General features: G+C 53.3%; 1 protein-coding gene across 2 annotated transcripts; it reads right to left on the minus strand.

Moving 5' to 3' along the window:
• Positions 1 to 261: 261 nt before the first annotated feature.
• On the minus strand, positions 262 to 20,631 carry PHLDB3 (pleckstrin homology like domain family B member 3). 2 transcript variants are annotated; one of them, XM_047712107.1, is made up of 16 exons: positions 20,431 to 20,631; positions 19,548 to 19,925; positions 18,722 to 18,904; positions 18,350 to 18,487; positions 16,735 to 16,863; positions 16,365 to 16,526; positions 15,458 to 15,568; positions 15,204 to 15,287; positions 14,711 to 14,821; positions 7,617 to 7,716; positions 7,367 to 7,457; positions 7,192 to 7,279; positions 6,476 to 6,532; positions 2,536 to 2,755; positions 1,868 to 1,953; positions 262 to 859 (listed from the first exon to the last, which is right to left on the minus strand). In XM_047712107.1, exons 1-16 carry the CDS (start codon positions 20,629 to 20,631, stop codon positions 725 to 727), a joined length of 2,274 nt encoding a protein of 757 aa, XP_047568063.1. In that variant the 3' UTR covers positions 262 to 724. The 2 variants fall into 2 exon arrangements, with proteins under 2 accessions (XP_047568063.1, XP_047568064.1); XM_047712108.1 differs by lacking the exon at positions 6,476 to 6,532 and having other exon boundaries at positions 20,431 to 20,539.
• Positions 20,632 to 21,296: the final 665 nt, after the last annotated feature.

The following is a 21,296-nucleotide window of genomic DNA, read 5'->3' on the forward strand; positions in this document are numbered from 1 at the left end:
TCAAAATGGGGTGCCTGACCCAGTTGTGAGGGGCAGGAAGGGCTTCCTGAAGGAGGGACATCTCAAGTCTGAGAAATGAGGAGCTAGCCACTTAAAGACAGGGCAGAGAATAATTATGTGCCAAGGCCCAGAAGACAGGAGCCTAGAAGTTCTTAGAAACTACCAATAGCCCAGTCAAATCAAAAAGGGTGGAAGCAGGGGGGCCCACAAACTAAAAAAACAAAATTAACAAAGATTAAAGACACATGCTTCTCCCCACCCCCCAGCTCCCTAGCCTTGACCTTAATGTTAAAGGCCTCCATTCCTAAAGAGAGGAGAACGGGCTGTGGGACGTTTGGCTCTCAGAGATACCTAGAACTCGGATGTCCTGCTTAGGTCAGGGCGAAGGGGCCCAGGACACCTGTTCTAGAAATACACTGCATCAACGACTGTCTTTCTCCGTGTTTAATTCGGGATCACAGGAGCACCAATAAATAGTTCCTTCCAGCCCCTGCAATCTTCCTCCTGCCCGGGGCAGGGCCCCAAGGGCTGGCTTCCCATCGCGGGAAGGCACCTGCAGCCCAAAACACCACGGCTCAGGCCTGCTGAGCTGTGGCACCTGCAGGATTCCCGGAAGTTCCAAAGGGGCGGGCCCATGTCTTCCGGGGCGGGCGGGCGGGGCCTAGGGCGGGGCAGTAGAGGCGGAGCCTCACCGGGACTTCCCCCAAGAGGGCGGGGCCCCTCCTCAAGGGGCGTGATTCTCATCAGCAGCGGTCACAATGACGTCCATCCAAATGCGCATGGCCTCCGGGCTGGGCGCCACCATGTAGAACAGACGTTCGTAGGTTTTCACGCAGAACGTCAGGCGAGGGTTGGGGCTCTGGGTTAAGCAGTGGAATGAAGGTGGTTAAGAGAACAAATGGGTTAGAATCCCAGCCTTGCTACTGAAGCGCTGTGTGGCATTGGACAAGTTACTTAGACTCTGAATCAACTTCCCCATCTGTTTTCCTAAATAATGCTACCTACCTCATTGGGTTATGAAGCTGCAGTGAATTAACATTTGGGGGCTTAGGATTTGGGTAGCAGGAGGAATTCAGAAGGAAGACTTGTGTCCCCTTTCTAGCTTACCTCCTTTATTAGAAATATAAGCATTCACCACACCCCCCAAATCTAGGTCCCCCCGGTTTGTAACTGGAGAAAACTAGTATCTACACTCCATTTATTAAGTAGCTATTTGCCAACCCTGAATTGAGTAAATCCCTTACACCCATTCATTACCTTCTGTTAACCTTCTGAGGAAATGGGTTACATTATGCCCATTTTGCAGGTGAGAAAATGAAGGCTAGCTAAAGGAAGTCACTTTCCCGCTGTCCCACAGCTGAGATTCCAGCCTAAACTCTAAAAGGCCACAGTCGGTTGCTCCCCAGAGCTTTCTAAATAACATACCAGTTGCCAACACTTAAATTCCTGGCACTGCACTTGTACAAATATCGAATTTCTGAGTTCCCTAGGGCAAAAGAATATGAAGTGACACCGTGCGGCCCATTCCCATTTGGCAACTACGGGCAGAGGCTGAGAAACGATCGCCTCTTCTGGATGCTCCCAGGCTGCCTCTGTCCTCACCCTGATGTCTCCATCCATTTATTCCCAGCCTGGCATCAGAGCTTGCCAAATTTTTGCTCTCGATCTTCTGCTCTGAGAAAAGCAACAGAGGCTGAGAGCCAGAGACTGAGCTCTGAATTTGTGGTTGCTGCAGTGAAATGACCTGATGGGCTCCTCCTGGGCTGGATGGAGGATGCTGACAGTGCATGTACCCAGGGGCAAGCTAAGGTCTGACTGCAGGAGCTCTAATCAGGAAAGCAGGGGGGAGCACCAAGTGGGGCTTCACCTTGAAGGCACAGCGTAAGTGGTCATAATAGACTTCCTCGATGGCCTGGAAGTAGATGACGCCTTTGAGCTTGGTCTCTTCCTTGTCTGATGGAGGGAGGTGAGGGGGAGACAACCAGTGAGAGGTGTGCGTCTGTGCATTGAGGCATAGGTTGCTAGACCCAAGTCCAGAGACTAGTGTTGGGGCGAGGGAATGGTGGCAGAGTCTGGAGTCCCCTAAGATACCCTGGTTGGGAGCTGAATGAATGTTGAGGTTGGAAGGGAGACCGGACAAGCCTGGGGAGTGGGGTCTGGGGAGCTGGAATCCTAGGTCCCTGAGTGCCTTGGTCCTAGAGAAGAAAAGAGACTCAGAAGAGGTTCAGAATTACTGACTCCCTCAGAGAGGAAGGGTGAGGGGCCTGGACTCCTGCATGTTGAGGGTGGGGGGAGGGCAAGGGCAATGCTGGTCCAGATTCCCAGTATCTCAGGAAAAATGGGGTTTGGGGAGCCAGAACTGTACAAAGGTGTTGGATTCTGTGTTGCTAACAGGGCTGGGGATCCAGACTCGTGGGCCTAAGCGAGAAGGGGACAGGGACCGGGTATCTCAGGTGTCTTGTGGGGAAGGCCTCTGGAGTGGCCACTTCCAGGGTCCTGGGGGCCCAAGGTCCCAGGCGGCCAGGCCGGGCTTACCGGCGTAGTAGGCCAGACGGCGGGCCTGGCGGTCGAAGCAGAACCACCGCTTCTTCCAGGTCTTTATGCGGCCGCCCATCTTCACCAGGGATCCGCGGCAGCAGCCTCCTGACACCTTTAGGTGCGGGCAGCTTTCAGGATTGTGGCCCCAGCGTTCCAGGTGCTGCCGAAGATCCAAGACTCGAGGGCCCGGGGGACGGGGTGGAGGCGTGGGCGGGGCCTGGGGAGGGAAGAGAAACAGGCAGCTGACATCAAAGGGTCAGGGAGGGGGTGGTCCACCAGCCAGCCCTGGCTCCCTCTCCCCTGCTCCCCTGTAAGGCCGGCCACAGCTTTAACCAGCTGTATCAACAATGCCCATCATGAGAATGAGTCTGGAGCTAGAGCCAGTGACTAGGACACCCTGCCACGGGCTTACTAGCAGCAACAACTTGACTCCCCATAATTGCCCCTGGGACTGGGCTACTGGGAGCCCCATTTTACAGATGAGCAAACTGAGGTACAAGAAGATAAAATGATCCACTGGAGGTCACCCAGAGCTTCTAGAGGGTAGAGCTGAAACAGAAGCCCAGGTCCTCCTGCCCCCTGAGCTCACCCCAAAACACAGAAGGTGTGCTAGAGAAGTGAGGGAACCCAGGGGGACCCTCATATACTGCGAAACAGGGACCGAGTAAGTGATCCATACATGCGAGCAGTCCTGTTGTTGTTCTGGTTGTGATGAAATCAGTGGTTACTTCCTGGGCTGGGCACTTTATAGGTATAATCCCTCTGCCCTCTCAAACTCTCTCAAACAACAACAAAACAGAGCGGGGAGGTAATACATCATTACCCCCATTTTACAGATGTCGAAACCAAGACTCAGAAAGGTTAGGTCACTAGGCCCAAGTCACACAGCTAGAGCTGATGGAGCCAGGACTCGCCAGGCAGAGTGGTCATCTCAGGAGCCAGAAAGGGAAGAACCAAGACAATGACAGTGTCTGGTGTGTACAAGGCCCAGCCTGATGGCACCTGTTCTTCCCAAAGGATCCCTGCAAAGAACAGTAATGATCCCCATGGTCACACGGAGGCTCAGAGCAGTGTGCCTCAGACTTGACCGAGCAGGCAGACCCCCTAGGGATTTTGTTAAAAATGCAGCCTCTGGTTCAGTCAGGGGTGGGGGTGAGGTTCTGAGGGTCCAACAAGCTCCTGGGCCGCCAATGCTGCTGGTCCACGGACCTCACCTCAGATATCAAGGGCTGAGGAGATGAGCTGAGGCAACAGAGGCGAGGCCAGAGCAAGGAGGGATGAAAAACAGAGATGAGACTCAGTGGATGGAGATGGAGATAGGCAGAGATATGCAGAGGGGAGATGCATAGGAGGGGAAGGAGCAGTTAGCAGTTAAAAGGGTACCTACTGGGGCCTAGAATCTTCTATGGGTCCTTTGGCCAAATCCAGACAGTTACACTAACGATCAGCAGTGTGTATGAAAGGTCCCACTCCCTGTCGTGCACTGTGTGTGCCAAGTGACCACAGTGATCACCTCGTCTCCTCTCCAAAAAAACAAAAAACAACAACAACAACAAAACAGCTGTCTGTCCCATTTGCCAGATGATACAACTGGGATTTCTAGAGAGGAAGTGACTCACCAAGGTCACCCAGGTAGGATGTGGGCAGAAAGGGGGCCCCCATCCAGAAGAGCTGATGGGCTTCTGACTCTCGACACCACTGCTGCCCACGAACCCCTTCCCCTCTTGGAGCCTCAGTTTCCCCATGCTGAAATTCGGGGGCTATCACAGTACTCGCCTCACAGGACTGTTTCAAGGAGGAGCTGGAGGTCAGGCTCTCCAGTCATGGGACTGTGCTTCTAGGAGGGAATCCCATAGAACAAGAAGGCAGCTTAGAGTGAAGGGGTGGGGGGTAGAGGGACACGACAACGCACCGAGCAGGGAGCTGTTTAATAAATGATGATGCTTCATTTTTAATGAGGTAGAGCTTATGCCTGGCAGCCTGGAAGGCTCCCCTGCCCTGCCTGCTTTATTTTACTCCCCGCCTCGTATCAGCACCTGACAGGCTACTTAAAATTTCACATACTGAAGCTGCTTTTTCTGTCCATCTACCTCTAAATGCCAGCTTCCCCCAGGGCAGGAATTGGATTTGGGTCACTGCTGTGACCCTAGGGCTTCCACCAGCAGGCACTCAATAAATATAAAGGAAATATTAAAAATAATAATAACAAGGAAAGGGCAGATGGTTGAGAAAGCAAAAAACAGACTGGGAACAATGTGCTGGCTTAAGGGAAAAATAAATTCACAAAATAGGGTTTGATCAGTGTATGTGGAAAAGTGTTAAAAAAGACTGGAAGGGGGCACCTGAGTGGCTCAGTCGGTTAAGTATCTGCCTTCCGCTTGGGTCATGATCTCAGGGTCCCCAGGATGGAGCTCAGCGTTGGGCTCCAGCTTCCCCACCCCCACTGGGCTCCCTGCTCAGCGGGGAACCTGCTTCTCCCTTTCCCTCTGCACGCCCCCAGCCCCACTTCATGCTCTTTCTCTCACATGCTCTTTCTATGTCTCAAATAAATAGATAAAATCTTAAAAAAAAAAGATTCAAAGGCTTCTCTCAACAAGACGAAACACTTGTGACTCCTGAGGTAGAAATAGGGAGATCTTCACTTCCCCAAACTCAATAACATTTGTTATAACAAAAATGTATTCATGCTATTAACGTGGGTAAAAATAAAATTTTAATAAGGAGCAGTCAGCTAAATCCAGAATGTGCAAAACACTGCAGGATAAATGACTCATTTTTTTTCCCCACAAATAAATGGCAAGTTTTTAAAAAGTAGGGAGGGAGGACTCTTCATGTCAGAGATGTGGGAGACATTTTAAATGCATTGTGTTTACTTTCTTTGGATCCAGATTCAAATAAACAACCATAAAAGGACATTTCCCAGACAACTAGGGAGACGTGAATGTGGGTCACATCTTAGGATGGTACAGAATTATTAATTATCTCCTATAGTATGGCAATGGCATTTTTGTTACACTAAAAAGAAAACTTGCCTATTTGAGATACACAGTGAGGTATGGAGGAAATGATACAATATCTGAAATTTGCTTTAAATATTTAAAATGCAGGGTGGGAAGTAAGTGAGTGATCAGTAAAACAAAGTTGGCGAGTAAGAAAAGATTCAAGACTGATAATCACTGGGGAGCCCGGCTGACCCAGCTGGTAGTAGTGTGTGACTCTATGACTCTTGATCTTGGGGTCATGAGTTTGAGCCCCGTGATGGGTATAGAGATTATAAAAAATAAATAAAAATCTTGGGGCGCCTGGGTGGCTCGTGGGTTAAAGCCTCTGCCTCTGGCTCAGGTCATGATCTCAGGGTCCTGGGATCGAGCCCCGCATTGGACTCTCTGCTCAACAAGGAGCCTGCTTCCTCCCTCTCTCTCTGCCTGCCTCTCTGCCTCTCTTGCCTACTCTCTGTCTGTCAAATAAATAAATAAAATCTTTTAAAAAAATAAGTTAAAAAAAATCTTAAAAAAAAAAGTCGTAATCGTCGAAGCTGCATGGTGGGTACATGGGGGCTTCCTGATCTACTCTACCTCTACACATGCTTGAATATTTGTATAATAAAGGTTTTTAAAAGAATCAAACGAATTTTTAAAATGTTTTAAGTGACTTTGAAAACCCCAGCATATCGCGGCCCTCGTTCTACAGTAACTGCTGATGTCACCCATTTATAGAAGAGGAAACTGAGGCACAGAGAAGTAGAGCATGTTACCCGAGGGCATGCCATGGATACAGATAACAATAATGGGAACAGGAACCAGGCCTTCTTAGTTCCCCTCCTGTTGCCAATCCCCAGATACTTTTCCTTTGGAGGAGAGGAGAGGCTGAGAGAAGAAAGAGCAGGGGCTGGGGCAGAAACAGCACCGAGATGGGGCTGAGGGCAGGACTGACTGACCATGATGGCAGGTACATCAGGGCCTGAGGAAACTTCCTTGTTTCTTCTCATCCCTTCCTGTGGATTGAGTATGGAGGAGTCAATGAGGATGCTAACCAACAAGAAGTACGGGGGAAACACACTGGGTTCCTGGGTCTGAGGGAGGTGGGGGCTGGGGGCCTGGACTCCTGGGTCTGAGGGAGGAGGGGACTGGGGGTCTGGACTACTGGGTCTGAGGGAGGAGGGGGCTAGGGGTCTGGACTGCTGGGTCTGAGGGAGGAGGGGGCTGGGGGCCTGGACTGCTGGGTCTGAGGGAGGAGGGGGTTAGGGGCCTGAACTCCTGGGTTGGAGGGAGCTGGGGGTCTGGACTGCTGGGTCTGAGGGAGGAGGGGACTGGGGGTCTGGACTGCTGGGTCTGAGGGAGGAGGGGGCTGGGGGCCTGGACTGCTGGGTCTGAGGGAGGAGGGGGTTAGGGGCCTGAACTCCTGGGTTGGAGGGAGCTGGGGGTCTGGACTGCTGGGTCTGAGGGAGGAGGGGACTGGGGGTCTGGACTGCTGGGTCTGAGGGAGGAGGGGACTGGGGGTCTGGACTGCTGGGTCTGAGGGAGGAGGGGGCTGGGGGTCTGGACTGCTGGGTCTGAGGGAGGAGGGGGCTGGGGGCCTGGACTGCTGGGTCTGAAGGAAGAGAGGACAGGAGTAGGATCTCCTGACCCTAAGGAGGAGGGCCTGGGGTCTCACCCTGGCCTTGAGCAGTCGCTCCCTCTCTGCCACAGCCTGCTGCAGGAGCCGCTCCATGCGGGCGATGTCTGGGTGGAGGGCCCCACAGCTGGCAGGAGGGAACAGAGACCGGGGCTAAGTTACAGTGGCCCAGCCTCTTCCCGCCTCCCCACCTTCTCCCTCCCTGACATCTCACCTGTTCCCAGGGCCACAGTTCAGCAGCTGATAGAGCGGATGTCTTCCAGAGTCTCCTGACGCTGCTGGGAGGGCTGAGGCCTCCAGGGGTCCTGGGAAAGAAGGACTGGGGCTAGGGGGCAAGGATTCTCCCTTGTCCAAGCCCCCCCACCTCCACCCACAGAATCCACCCAAGGCTGGATTCCTCCAGCCTTGCTGCAGGAAGGGCAGTGATAGGGGAGGAGGTCCGTGGGATTGGGAGGGACCCTCACCTGTATAATGAAGGGACAGAGGTCGGGGGGATCCCCTCTGGCTCGCTCGCTCTCCCCTCTTCCGGGGCAGGCTTCCAGTCCTCTGGAGGCCGATGGAGCCCTGAAAACACACAGGCCCCTGCATTCAGGAGGAGGGGCTCAATCTCAACCATCAGTTGGAGGGCTGCTGAGGGAAACCAGTAGCTCCTTGGCTCAGGTCAGAAAGCGACTGCAAACCTGAGGCTGGGGAAAAGCAGCTAGTCACAGAGGACCGCACAGGGCAATGGGCAGATCTGGAGATGGGAAGCAGGTGAGTGGTTGCCGGGGCGTGGGGGGAGGAGAGGGATTGAGGGGGGGAGAGCTGGATGATGCAGGGTGTCTTCTGGGCGTGATGAAATGCTCTGAATGTATGAAAACCCACTGAACCATACACTTCAAATGGGTGAACTGTAGTGCAGGTGAATTACAGCTCGATAAAACTAAAAATTTTTTTAAAAGCCTATCATGTTGGCGTGGCCGTGGGAAACCCACATGCTCTTCCATAGTGCTGGGTTGGCGGGGGGCAGTTCCTACAGGAATAAGATTTCTAGAGGCCACTTTGGCTCTTTTTATTTTTAAAATGGCAAATGCCTGGGATGCCTGGGTGGCTCAGTTGGTTAAGCCGCAGCCTTTGGCTCAGGTCATGATCCCAGCGCCTGAGATCGAGCCCCACATTGGGCTCTCTGCTCAGCGGGGAGCCTGCTTCCCCAACTCTGTCTGCCTGCCTGTCTGCCTACTTGTGCGTGCTCTCTCTCTCTCTGACAAATAAATAAATAAAATCTTTAAAAATAAAATAAAATAAAATGGCAAGTGCCTAAATGTTTGAGCCCCAACTCCACTTCTAGGACAATATCCTACAGACAACACTCGTCCATGGGAGCGGAGTTGGACTTGAGTTGGAGGTGATTCCCTGCCACGGCTGGGGAACGACCTAAGTGGCCATCAGAAGGAGGGGAAGTGTATAAACCAGTTGTCATCCACGCCCCGGGAATGTCTGTGGCATGTGAAAGGAGGGGAATGCTCTTTCCAGCCAGACAGGGAACATTCTCCAAGACACAAGCAAGTGCAGAGCAGCCTAAAGATTACACTAGCTCTGCATAAAAAGATGACCAATAGGGGCGCCTGGGTGGCTCAGTCGTTAGGCATCTGCCTTCAGCTCAGGTCATGATCCCGGGGTCCTGGGATCGAGTTCTGCATTGGGCTCTCTGCTCAGTGGGAGCCTGCTTCTCCCTCTCCCACTCCCCCAGCTTGTGTTCGTCTCTTGCTGTCTCTGTCAAATAAATAAATCTTTTTAAAAAAAATAACCAAAGTATATTCACGACAGACTGTATAAATACTGAGTAGTTCTGGGAAGACTTGAGAAACTGGTAATCTGGGGCTGCCCATAGGACGTGAACGCAATGGATGGAGACGATGAGGGAAGAGCCATCTCTCCAAATATCTTTTTTTTTTTTTTTTAAAGATTTTATTTATTTATTTGACAGAGAGAGAGATCACAAGCAGGCAGAGAGGCAGGCAGAGAGAGAGGAGGAAGCAGGCTCCCCGCTGAGCAGAGAGCCCGATGCGGGGCTGGATCCCAGGACCCTGAGATCATGACCCGAGCCGAAGGCAGTGGCTTAACCCACTGAGCCACCCAGGCGCCCCAATCTCTCCAAATATCTTGCCATACCTTCCTCCAACTTTGAACTACGGGAATGTTGGCTTTTAAAAAAATAAATAAATAAACATAACAACCAAATGTAGCCTGTGCTCCTAGGGCCCCAAAAATGGGGACTTTGTTTTGTTTTTGCTAGAAAAAACAATAGGGGGACAGCTGACAAAATATGAGTAAGATCTGGTCATCTCAATAATATTATCTCAATGTTAGTTTCCTGAATTTGATCACTGCAGTGTGGTTATGTAGGAGAGTGGCCTTGACCTTGGGTAATAAATGTAGAAGTATTTAGGGGTAAGGGGAAATCACGCTTTGAGAAGAACAATAAAATGTGTGTGTGTGTGTGTGTGTGTGTGTGTTTACAGAGAGAGAGAATAATAACGCAAATGTCCAGTGTGGTAAAATGTTAATTACAGTATCTGAAAGCCAAGAATATAGGTATTCTTTCTACTGTTTCTGCAATTTTTCTGTAAGTCTTATATTATTTTAAAGTAAAAAGTTACCAAAAGATGAAAATTTGAGAGTAATTTGTAATTTATAATAATACTCTCTTGAGGGTAATAAAGAAATAAAACTGAATTAAAAAAAAAAACCACGGGGCATCGGGGTGGCTCAGTGGGTTAAAGCCTCTGCCTTCGGCTCAGGTCATGGTCCCAGGGTCCTGGGATCGAGCCCCGCATCCGGCTCTCTGCTCAGGGGGGAGCCTGCTTCCTCCATTCTCTCTCTCTCTCTCTCTCTCTCTGCTTGCCTCTCTGCCTACTTGTGATCTCTGTCTGTCAAATAGATAAACAAACTCTTAAAAAAAAACAACACAACTCTGCATGGGTAACGAAGAATAGAAATGGGGCGTCTGGCCGGCTCAGTGGGAAGAGCACACAGCTCTTGATCTTGGGGTTGTGAGTTTGAGTCTCACGCTGGGTGTGATGATCACTTAAAAAATAAAAAAAGGAATAATAAAAATAACACCTTGCATAATGTGAGCACCAATAAGGATACTCACTGCTATAGACCACAACTCAAATATATTTAATCCGTGAGCTAATGACAGAAAAGGAAAAAATCGAATTGGTTACCTTGGGAAGAGTGCAACCCAAGCAACTGTTTATTTTGAAGACAGGTGAACAAAGTGAAAGCAGCAAGCATGTGTCCTGCGTTTTCCTGGGTAACCAAATAGCAAAGGAAGGCAAGTCTTTCTCTACCGAAGTATTTCAATGAATAGATGAGGAAGAATAAGGGAATTTTATTTATTTATTTGAGAGAGAGCATGCGTGCAAGCAGGACCGAGGGCAGAGGGAGAAGGAGACTCCCCGCTGAGAAGGGAGCCAGAGGTGGAGTTCGATCCCAGGACCTCCCGGGATCATGACCTGAGCCAAAGGCAGATGCTTAACTGACTGAGCCACCCAGGCGCCCCAAGGAGGAATAACAGACTGGAATTTTACCACTCGAGACCGCTCCCAGACAAACAGATGAAGGCACCCACTCCAGAGAAACAGAAACAGAGAAACAGGCGCATGGCCCCCAGCAAGACTTGCAAAATGCTGACCCTGCCTCTGCTCGGGCCCCACAGCCAACTTCCTGGGAAATAGAAGAGATGTGACCATGACCATGAGGTGACCATGACCCCCACGACGCCGTCAGCAAACCCTGCCTGGGAAACTCTGCAGGACGGCCATCTGGTTTCTTCACCAAATAAATTACAAGGGGGACAAAAAAAGGAAACAGAGAGGAAGTCTATAGAGACTTAAAATATGGAGCCACAAAAAAATAAAAAAACAAAGGTAAGAGTAAATTATGGTGTTTAGGGACAGACACTGAATTGACTGAACTTTAAAGAAATGTGAGGAGGAGATGCTAGAATGTCAGGCCAGTGGTCCTCCTCCGGGAGGCGGGTAGGGTTATCATTCAGGGGCCTGTGGAGTGTTTCTGGAGTGGCTGCCAGTGTTGCCTCCTGACACAGCTGGCAGCTCCAGAATGTTCCCATGTAATAATTAAGCTGGGCGTATGTTCCACGTGATTTTCTGCACCCGTGTTATCTTTAAAAAAAAAAGTTGGACAAAATAGTAACAGCCAGGATTTGTCAAGTGCTCATGCCGCGCCTCACGGTGTACCTGGCACCCTGCAGAACCACGGAAGCTTCTAGAAGCCTGGGGAGTTGGGAAAGTTTCACGCCCCTCTACACCAAGTCCTGAGCCCCTGGGCCCCTTTGGGCTTTCCTTGCTTCAACTGCTATCACCAGCACTTCCTAGCTGAGACCTGAGATGCCTGGTAGAGGAAACGGGTGGAGGGTGGGGGGCAGGGGGACCCAAGCCCCGTCTGCACAGCGCTTATGTTGTAGGAACTGAGTAAACCATCATACAAATAACTGTATCATCAGAAACAGCTGTGAGCAAAGAGAATAAAGTGTCGTTAAGAGAGGATCGGCTTCCTACCGAAAGACCGGGGACAGCCTTCTGGACACTGACCCCAAGGCCCAAAGAATGAGAATGGGCCAGGGAAGACTGAGGGGAACAGTGTCCCAGGTAGAAGGATCAGCAAATGCAAAGGGCCTGAGGCAGGAGCAAGTATGGAAAGTTGGCAGGTCAGGGCTCCTGCAGCTAAAGCAGAGAGTATGTAGGGGACAGTGGTGAGAGGTGGGCAAGGGCCAGATCATGCAGGGACCCGCTCGCTGAGGTGAGGAGGCTCAGGGGACCACTGACAGTGTTAGGTGGGGGAGGACTGAAGCAGGAAGGGTAGAGATCACTCCAGCTGTTGTGCAGGGAAGAGACTGCTGGGAGACAAAGAGTATGGTGGAGACATTCAGTGAAAAGGCTGATCTAGGGTCACAGAACCAGAGATGAGAGGGGCAGTGGGTAGCAGAAGGGCTCTAGTAATTATAATAATACCAGTAACTGTAAAGATAATCAGAGCAAGAGCAGCACATTCTCTAAACCCCTGCCATGTGCCACGCATGGTGCTAAGCTCCGTAGCCATCAACCAGTGCCTGCTGTTACTTCGCCCATTTGGTAGCTAAGTACACTGAGGCACAGAGACGCGACCCCCTTGTCTCCTGAAAGGCACCAGTCATGGAAAACAGGCAGACTTGGCTCGGGTCTAGTTATGCCACTTCCTGGGGCTGTGACTTTGGCAATTCCTGTCTTCTCGGCTTAAGATCCGGCCCCCCCCACCCGTAGAGTGGGTAACTAGTCCTACCACCCTGCGTGGCTGACCCAGAGATTATGAGTGATCTGGTGTAAAGCACGGAGGAGTGTCCCCCAGGTGGCACCCAGGTGCCAGGTGGGTACGGGATCCCCGGCCTCGGGCACAGGGTCCTCGAGAGCCAAGAACTCCGGTCACAGCTCCATAGGAATGAACGTGGCTTCTGGGCAAATAACTTTGGGGGAGGCAATTTAAGGGTCATATTTACTGTAAGTCGTGCTGCCTGGCAACACGGCTGACCCTTCACTTTTTTCTGGCTGCCAGGGCAACCAGCTGGAAAGTGAATTTCCCAGACAGGAAGTCTGCAAACCCTTTACCCACATAATAACAGGACCTACTTTGGGGGGTTCTTCTGAGCGAAGAATGAAATATTTTCGTTGTATAGACAAGATTTCATGATACTGATCTAGGGTTGAACACGTCACACTGCCAATGTATACGGCTGCTCCTCATGCCAAATGATAGCAACTCCGTGCTTCAGAGTGATAAAACGGGGGGGGGGGGGGGCGCGCCTGGGGGGGCTCAGGCAGTGAAGCGGCTGCCTTCCACTCAGGTCGTGATCCTGGGGTCCTGGGATCGAGTCCCCTTCGGTCTCCCTGGCCTGCTTCTCCCACTGCCTGCTGCTTCCTGGGCTTGTGATCTCTCCCTCTCTCACAAATAAATAAATAAAATCTTAAAAAAAAAAAAAAAAGAGGGGCGCCTGGGTGGCTCAGTCTGTTGAGCATCTGCCTTCATCTGGGGTCACGATCTCAGGGTCTTGGAATGGAGTCCCATATCCGGCTCCCTGCTCAGCGAGAAGCCTGTTTCTTCCTCTCATCCCCACTCATGGTCTGTCTCGCAATCTATGCCTCTCTCTCAAATAAATAAATAAAATCTTAAAAAAAAAGATGACAAAATGGCTTAAAATGGTCTACCTTAAGCTCTCAAAAATCATGATCATTATTAATATTGCCTAACATTAATTAATAAACAAGAAATAATATATAGTATGTATTACAGTAATATTATACATAGTATATAATGGCATCAGACAATAGAATAATGTTAACAATAATTAACATTAACTGATATTATTACTGGGTATATGAGAAAGGACACAGGCACACGCAGGGGTTCATAACAGCAATGCTTAGACTACAAAAGCCTTGAATCCCCATCGGCAGAGGGAGGGCTGGGTCATCGCCCTTGTGTAGACTTCTGTGCCCCCCTGCCGCCACCCCCAGCCCCAGGGAAGCCTGGAGAGGTCTGATACTGACACCAGTGCCTGGGTTCCAATCCCAGCCCCGCTGAATTCCAGCTACTTAAATACCTTCACCTCTCTGCCTCTGTTTCCTTACCTATGAAATGGATACAAGGACCCAGCCAGCAGTATGGGTACAAAGACCAAATGAGCGAATCTGAGTGAGGCACTTAAAACAGTGCCCTGCAGGCTCTAAGGACTTACCAAATGTCAGCTGTCACTTCTCTTCCTGTTTACAGCCTTATCATGAGAGCCATTAAACATGACGAGGCAGCTCTAAATGGATCAATAGAAAACCGTCTCTGCGATAGAGCATTAATTGGGAAATCAAAGCCAACGAAGAGCTTGTATACACATTTTTGAAAAAAAATTTGCATCAGAGCTATCAATTTCGGGGCACCTGGGTGGCTCAGTGGGTTAAGCATCTGCCTTTGGCTCAGGTCATGATCCCAGGGTCCCAGGATCAAGCCCCAGTTGCAGGTGGGGTGGGGCAGTGATGGGTTGGGGGGACCCTGCTGAGCAGGGAGCCTGTTTCTCCCTCCCACTCCTCCCTGCTCCTGTTCTCTCTCCATCTCTTGCTCTCTCTTTCAAATAAATAAATATGATCTTAAAACACACACACACACACACACACACACACAAAACAGTAGAAAAGAAAAAGAAACAAAAGCAGCCATGCTGGGGACGGGGGCTGTGGGCCAGCAGGGTGCACAGAGAGGGCCTTCCTATCAATAGGCCCTGCATGGCTGCTTTTACAAGTTACTGCTGGGCACACCCAGTCCCATTCTGCCAGGGAAGCAGTGGGGTGTTAGCCAGGAGAGAGAAAATCAGTAAGTAAAGCTTCAGCCTAATAAAAATCAAAATACCCCTCATTCATCCTTCCCTCTGCCCCAGGTCCCCATGTGGAGAAAGCCACAAGGAAAAGTTCTGGATGCAAGAGTGACAGTGAGACAGTGGCGTAGGGAGCCGAGGCAGCCGGGGCCGTACCTGCAGGGAGCTGCGAACGGAGAAGAGGCAGGAGGAAGTGGCAGAGGTTGTGTGGGCGGTGGGGTCCTGCAGCACCAGCAGCTGGCGGTCTGTCTTCTGGGTGAACAGGAGCTTTAGGAGAGGAGTTGAAGGTTAGCGGGAGCTGGAAGGATCACAGAGGGCCCACCAGTTCCCAGAAGCTCTGGCCCTGGTCTCCAGTGTCAGCCCATTTCTCAGATGGAAAAACAAAGGCTTTAGGTCACAAGAGGGCTGGACCGTGGTCTTAGCAGAGGGAGGACTATAGGCCAGACCACAGGTTCCTAAAGAAGGAGGGGCTGGAGGCCTGAACTCTTGGGTCCCAAAGGTGAAAGGGTTTATGGCCTGAGAATTGTGGAGAAGGGAGAAGGCGTTGGCGGGCCTGGACTCCTGAGGGAGGAGGGAGGAGGAAGAGGTTAGGGGATGGACTTCTGGGTCTGAGGGTAGAGAGGCTGACAGGTGCTCGAAATGCCCATACCTTAGTGAGGGCCTGGTTGGACTCAGCAAAGTCCCCACCCGGCGTTCCCTGGAGGCAGTTAAGCTCAAGTAGTCGGCTCCGTTCCTGAGGGAGAGCAAGTTATCACCGGCTAGCACACCATAGACTCTGAATGTGCTGGCCGGCAGCCTTCTCCGGAGGAGCCGGAGCCGGGAGACATCCTGGGGTGCAGGGTGCCAATGGGATGCCCCAGAGGGACGTGAGGACAGTAGGACAGGTCTCCCAGGAGAACTCACCTGCGTCAGGGCCTGAAGGGCCTCCTCCTTCTTCCGGCTCAGCCCCCGGCTCTCAGCTGCCATCTGTTCCCCCAGCGACTTGAGCTGCTCCTCTAAGACCTGGATCCGGCGCTGCAGGGCACAGCCCAGGGCCCTGGTCACTCAGCCGCCCCAGGATTCCCAGCTGGCTCCCACAGAGCCTGGGGTCTGCTGCACCCCGGAACAGGGACCCCGGGACCTGGGTGGCCGGAAAGTGGTGGGGAGTTAAGTTCCCTCGTGCCCTCTTCCCTTTTGGGGGTCCAGAAGGGACATGGGGTGGTTTGTTGGGGTGGGGGGGAATGGAGGATCTGATGCATAGACAGACAGGGAGAGACAGAAACCCAGAGAGACCTGTGGAGAACAGACGGAGAAAGGGACAGAGAGACCAACCAGAATTGTTACAAAAAAGAAAAACCAAGACAGTTCCCACAAGAGGAAGATACGAGAAAGGAGACAAGGTGCAGACAGAAGGGAAAAGAGAGAGTGACAGGGAGAAGATCCAGAAACGGAGGTGGGGGAAGGAGCCTCACACTGGAACCGAGTAGGTTTGGATCCCAGCTCCACCCTCTATAAACTGAGTCACGCTGGAAAAGGTTACTTGAGCACCTTGACCTTCAGTTTCTTCATTTATAAACCGGAAAAAAAAAAGTCAGAATGGCCTCCCCAGGTTCTTGTAAAGATTTGATGAGTAAGGACTCATGAAGCATTTAGGACCATGACTGGCCCATAGTAATTGCTCAATAAACATCAATCGTTGTTACTCTTGTGAAGATAGTGAGGCAGGGAGGGAAGGATGACAGAGGAAGGGCCAGACGTGGAATGGAGGAGTCAGAGGGCAGCAGTGAGGGACGGAAGGCAAGAGAGGGAGGGCAATCCCTGTCCAACTCACTCTGTGCTGCGCCACACTGGCCTGGAGTTCCCGGACCTTGGGGTCCAGTGCCCGGGCCTCAGGGCTGTCCCGGTCCTCCTCCTCCCTCCGGCTCTCCTGCTCCAGCTGCTGGAACTCTAGGTCCTCGTAGGCACGCTGGGCCACATCCAGCTGTTCCCTCATCTGCGGGTGGGAAGGCAAAAACTGGAGGCCTGCACCCCTAGGGCCCGTGGGGAGATGAGGGCTGGGGCAAGGAGGGAAGAGGAGCCTGAGGACTTAGACTCCCAAGTCCTGGCGGTTATAAGGCCTGAACGCCTAGGTGAGGGAACAGGGTCCTGAGGAAAGAGCGGCCTGGATGCCAGGTCCCTAAGGGAACCTAGAAGAGCCTCACCTCCTGTACTCCTTGCAAGAGCCGCTCACGCTGCTCCTCTGGCTGGGAGTCCAGCTGTCCCTGGGCCTCCTGGAGTCTCTGGCGAAGACCCTCCACTCGATCCCGTTCCTGGCTCAGCCGCCTCTGCTCCTGAAACAGCACCCAGGCTCTCAGCCTTCTTAGTCCAGCCCAGTCCGGACACAGGAAGAGAAATAGAGGCCCGCATGGGCCAGGCTAGCTGGATCTCAGAACCCACCTGGCTGCTGGCCCCAAGAGTGCAGGGACCCTGTCTGTCGAGCTCACTCTGTTTTGTTTTGTTTAAGATTTTATTTATTTATTATATATAAAGAGAGCGTGTGAGCATGTGTGACCATGAGCAGGGGGAGTGGCAGAGGGAGAGGGAGAAGCAGGCTCCCCGCTGAGCACAGAGCCCAATGTGGGGCTCCATCCCAGGACCCTGGGATCATCACCTGAGCTGAAGGCAGACGCTCAACCATCTGAGCCTCCCAGGTGCCTCTGTCTAGTTCACTCTTGTCCCAGTGGGGACAATCAGGGCAGTGAAACATAGAGACTACGGGAATCAAGAGTGGAGAGCACCTTCCTGGATGTGAGGGTTTTAAAATCAGCCTCAAAAATCAGGAAGTTTTAGGGCGCCTGGGTGGCTCAGTGGGTTAAGCCGCTGCCTTCGGCTCAGGTCATGATCTCAGGGTCCTGGGATCGAGTCCCGCATCGGGCTCTCTGCTCAGCAGGGAGCCTGCTTCCCTTCCCCTCTCTCTGCCTGCCTCTCTGTCTACTTGTGATCTTTCTCTCTGTCAAATAAATAAATAAAATCTTAAAAAAAAAAAATCAGGAAGTTTTAGACCTGGGGAGACAGAGGGAGCTGGAAGGACATTTTGGACTGCGGGAACAGGGCAGCACAAATGCACAGTACTTGAAAAGCATAGGAAGTTTTGGGGGTAAATTCTGGTCAGAGGATAGAGGTGAGGAGCACAGAGGGGGGTGACAGTGGAAAGGCAGGCTTGGCGCAGCTTGTCTGGCTTGGCCAACCAAGCTAAGGAGTCCTTATTCCGGGGCAATGGAAGGACGAGAGAGGGAGAGAGATAGAGAGAGAGGTTGAGGGAGCAGAAAGAACATGTTGACTGACCACAGGCTTGGGGGTGAGAGGGAGGGAGGTGTGCAGCAAGGCACCTATTTTTAAAAACACCAACCCTATATCATTATCACACCTTAAGAATAAACAGGTTCTTAAAGAATTTACACACAACATGTCTGGGAGCAGCTTTTAAAACAGGGTTAGGGAAGCAAACTAGGGGATATGAAATAAGAACAGAAGATTAATTTCGGCGGAAGCCAGTGAGCACACCGCAGGGCCACCAGTCTATTCTTTTTGTCAGTTTTACATTTTTCACGAGATGACATTTAAAGAGCAAAAAGGGAGGGTCAAAGGAAGAGGCCCCAGAATCATGGTCTGGGAGGGAGGAGGAAAAGCATCTGCCCACCTCCCACTCCCCCAGCCGAAGGATCCCCATTTGGGGAATGAGGATGACCCTGGGCCTCAGGTCCCAGGAGCACCACCAGGAGTATCGGTCCCAAGACGAAGGAAACTGATGGTGAAGATCCCGCAGGAGAAACTGACCTGTTCCCGCTGCTCCCGGCTACCCTGCTCCGTGTCCCCCTGCTGTCCAAGCAGCTCTCGGAGCTGCTCCTCCTCGCGCCTGGCAGCCACCCGCTCCCCAGCCAGCTCGCCCCGCAGAAGGGCTACTTCCACCTCCATCTGTGGGGAGAATGTACGGGCTGGGGCCTAGAGGTCTGGGTCCGAGGAAGGAGGGCGCTGGGGACTCAGACACCTGGGTCCAAGTGGGGTGCCTGGGAGTATGGGCTCTTGGATTCCCAAGGAGAGGGCTGGAGGCCTAAGAGTGGGATCCCGCTGGAAGAAAGGCCCCGGAGCCCGACCTGGAGGGCTCCCCTTGAGCTGGGGCCAGACTGCCCACGAGGTCCGCAGCCTCACCTCGATCCTCAGCTCCTTCCTCTGGCGCTGTAGCTCCTTCACGCGCTGCTCCATCAGGGCCACGCGGGTCAGTGCCTCCAGCTGCTGCTCTCGAAGCCGCCGTGCAGCCCCTCGCACTGTCTCCCCAGGCTGGGGGGACGAGGGGGGCGTGACTGGGGTCGGTGCCGGGGGCGGAGCCTCCCCCTGAGGTTGGAGGAGGCGTGGTCAAGAGGAGAGGCCCCGCCCCTGAAATCACCAAGCAGGTCCGTTCCCCACCGCATTCCCGGGTCTGGGGGTCTGATTAGCCCCAATCAGTCGCCACCCCCGTTGACTGAAGTGGGTGCAGGTGTGGGAGACCCCCGGCCCGGGAGGAGGCCCAGGGGCTCGCAGCCGGGGAAGGGGGGTACGCGGCCGACTCAAGGAAGGTCCCTTTTTCGCTACCCAGGTCCCATTCTCTTGGCATCGCGTCCTGGTAAACCTGGATCTCTCTCCCTCTCTCCCCGGGTCGTTCTGAGTCTTTCCCCTGTTTCTCTGGGTTTTGTCTCTCCGACTCAGTACCTGTCTCTATCTCTGAATCGCTGGGTGTCTCTCCCTTAAAGAGTATTTCTTTTCTGAGCAACTCTGTCCTTTGTTTCTGGGTTTCTGTTTGTCTCTACCCCATCTCTCTGAGTCTCTGTCTCTGGTCTTTCTGTGTCTCTGTCTCTTTGGGGTCCTTGTCTCTTGGTCTCCCTGTGCCCAGGTCTCTATCTGGTCTCTACCTATCCCTCTGTGTCTCTGTCACCCTTTAGCGCCTGTCTCTCTGCCCCCCCCCCCCCGCGGCCCCTCCTTCGCCCTCCAGGTCCCTCACCGCGTCGCGGCTGCTCTCCGTGCTGCTGCCTTCTTCCACTTCTTCCTCTTCCTCAGCCTGCTGCTCAGCTCCTCGGCCGCTCGGAAGCTCCTTCACTCCCTGGGGCTCCTCCGGGGCCTCAGGCGCCTCCGGCTCGTGTGGGTCCTCGGGGTGCATCTGGGACTGCGCAGCCCCTTGGGGCGGGACCTCCGCGTCGCCCTCTGGGGCCGGAGGCGGCCCGCACCCCCCGACCCGGCCGCTCGGCGTCCCCATGGCCGCCGGGTGCTCCAGCGGAGTGGGCGTGCCCGAGTTCCGGGGGCGTGGCCTGACAGCGCGGGGCTGTGGCCCAGGAGGCTCCCGAGCGCTCGGGTGCTGGGAAAGAGCTCCAGGAGGCGGGGCCTGAGAGATCAAAGACTGGAACTGAGCGCTCCGGGGGCGTGGCCTGGAGTTTCTAGGGGCGGGGTTCGATGGCTCCCGGGGCGTCACACCCCCGAGGGCCAGACCCGAATTTGAGTTGGGGTCTTAGCACGCCCCCTACTGGCCTCTCCCTCCTACCCAGGTGTCGAGGCTTGTACCCTCCCAGCAACTCCCCACGATCCCTTGGAGCACCCTGGAGCGACCCCATCTCCTCCCTCCGGGACTCCGGCGTCCGGGATCCCGCACCCTCCTTTCCCGAGCCTGGTAGACTTGGCTCCGACACCACTGTAGGGGGTAGCAGAGTCCATGCCCTCTCACTCAGATCCAGGAGTCGAGGCTCCTAACTTTCCCTCCCTGAACAAACCAAGAATCTGCGTCCTTTGCTCCTCCCAGGGGTTAGATTCCCAAACTCCAGCCTCCCTCCACCCCCGGGAGCCCAGAAGGCGGTCTCCAGCTACCTCCTCCCCCGCAGCCCCGGCCTCCTCACCGGCTCAGGCTTCCGCGCGCTTCCCTCTGCGCTCTGGGCGCTGCCTTTTCTGTCTGCGGGACAGGTGGCTGGGGAAGAGGGAGGAGAGAAAAGCTGCTCTGTCCCCCTCCCCAGCAGCCCGGAAGTGGAGCGGGGGACAACAGGTCCAACAGCTCCCGAGGGAGGAGGGAGACCAGTTTGCCCCGCCCGCGGCCGCGGCATCCGGCCATCCCCGCCCCACCCTCTGAAAAGCCAGCATCGCGACCCCCTACTCTGCTTCCAGCACCGCCCCCCCCCGCCCTGTTCCTGCCCCCTGGAGGGCTAGGCGTTTTCGTCACCTACGTACGAGTGCCTCCCTAAAGCCCAGACCCCGGGAATCCTGAAAGGAAGCGGGTAATGGAGATAGGGGCCTCTCCCCTCTAATAAGCCCTTTAGAAGGGCTCCGACCGGTTTGGGGAGCTGGGCAAGGGGAGAGGGTGCCCTGAGCTGAGTCAGAGACCCGCCCAGAGAAAGGGGAAGTGTGATCCCCCCCACTCCACTCTGCTATGGGGTGGAGGGCAGAGGTTAAAGGTCTCAGCCAGACCCTTTCCTCTCTGGGCAAAAACAGGAAAATAACTGAGAAAGGCACGTGAGAAAGGATTATTGGATGTCGGGAGCTGTGCTAAACACTTGAAACAGGTTCCTTTCATCCTTACAGTAGCCTGATGAAAAAGGGGTTACCATCTCCATTTTATAGTTGGGGAAACTGAGGCCGAGGGGGATAAATGTGCCCAGAAGTCTAGACATGCTGTTAATCCCAAGGCTGGATTTGTTCTCTGGGAAGTCCATGTTCTTAACCATGGGCCACATTGTCCCTCTGGTGCTTCAGGGAAGTGCCTGGAAGATCA

The sequence above is a fragment of the Lutra lutra genome, chromosome 17 (assembly GCF_902655055.1).
Source record: "Lutra lutra chromosome 17, mLutLut1.2, whole genome shotgun sequence".
Taxonomy (NCBI): Eukaryota; Metazoa; Chordata; class Mammalia; order Carnivora; family Mustelidae; genus Lutra; species Lutra lutra.

What these genes read in the sequence shown, in the direction of transcription:
- PHLDB3 (XM_047712107.1), bottom strand. Translation starts at nt 20,631, where the DNA reads ATGCCGCGGCCGCGGGCGGGGCAAACTGGTCTCCCTCCTCCCTCGGGA. An exon ending in CCGTTCGCAGCTCCCTGCAG is followed by an intron (nt 7,717 to 14,710) that starts GTACGGCCCCGG and finishes GTGTGTTTTCAG; the next exon opens with GGCTCCATCGGCCTCCAGAG. An exon ending in CTGATGTACCTGCCATCATG is followed by an intron (nt 2,756 to 6,475) that starts GTCAGTCAGTCC and finishes TTCCCTCCCCAG; the next exon opens with GCCCCGCCCACGCCTCCACC.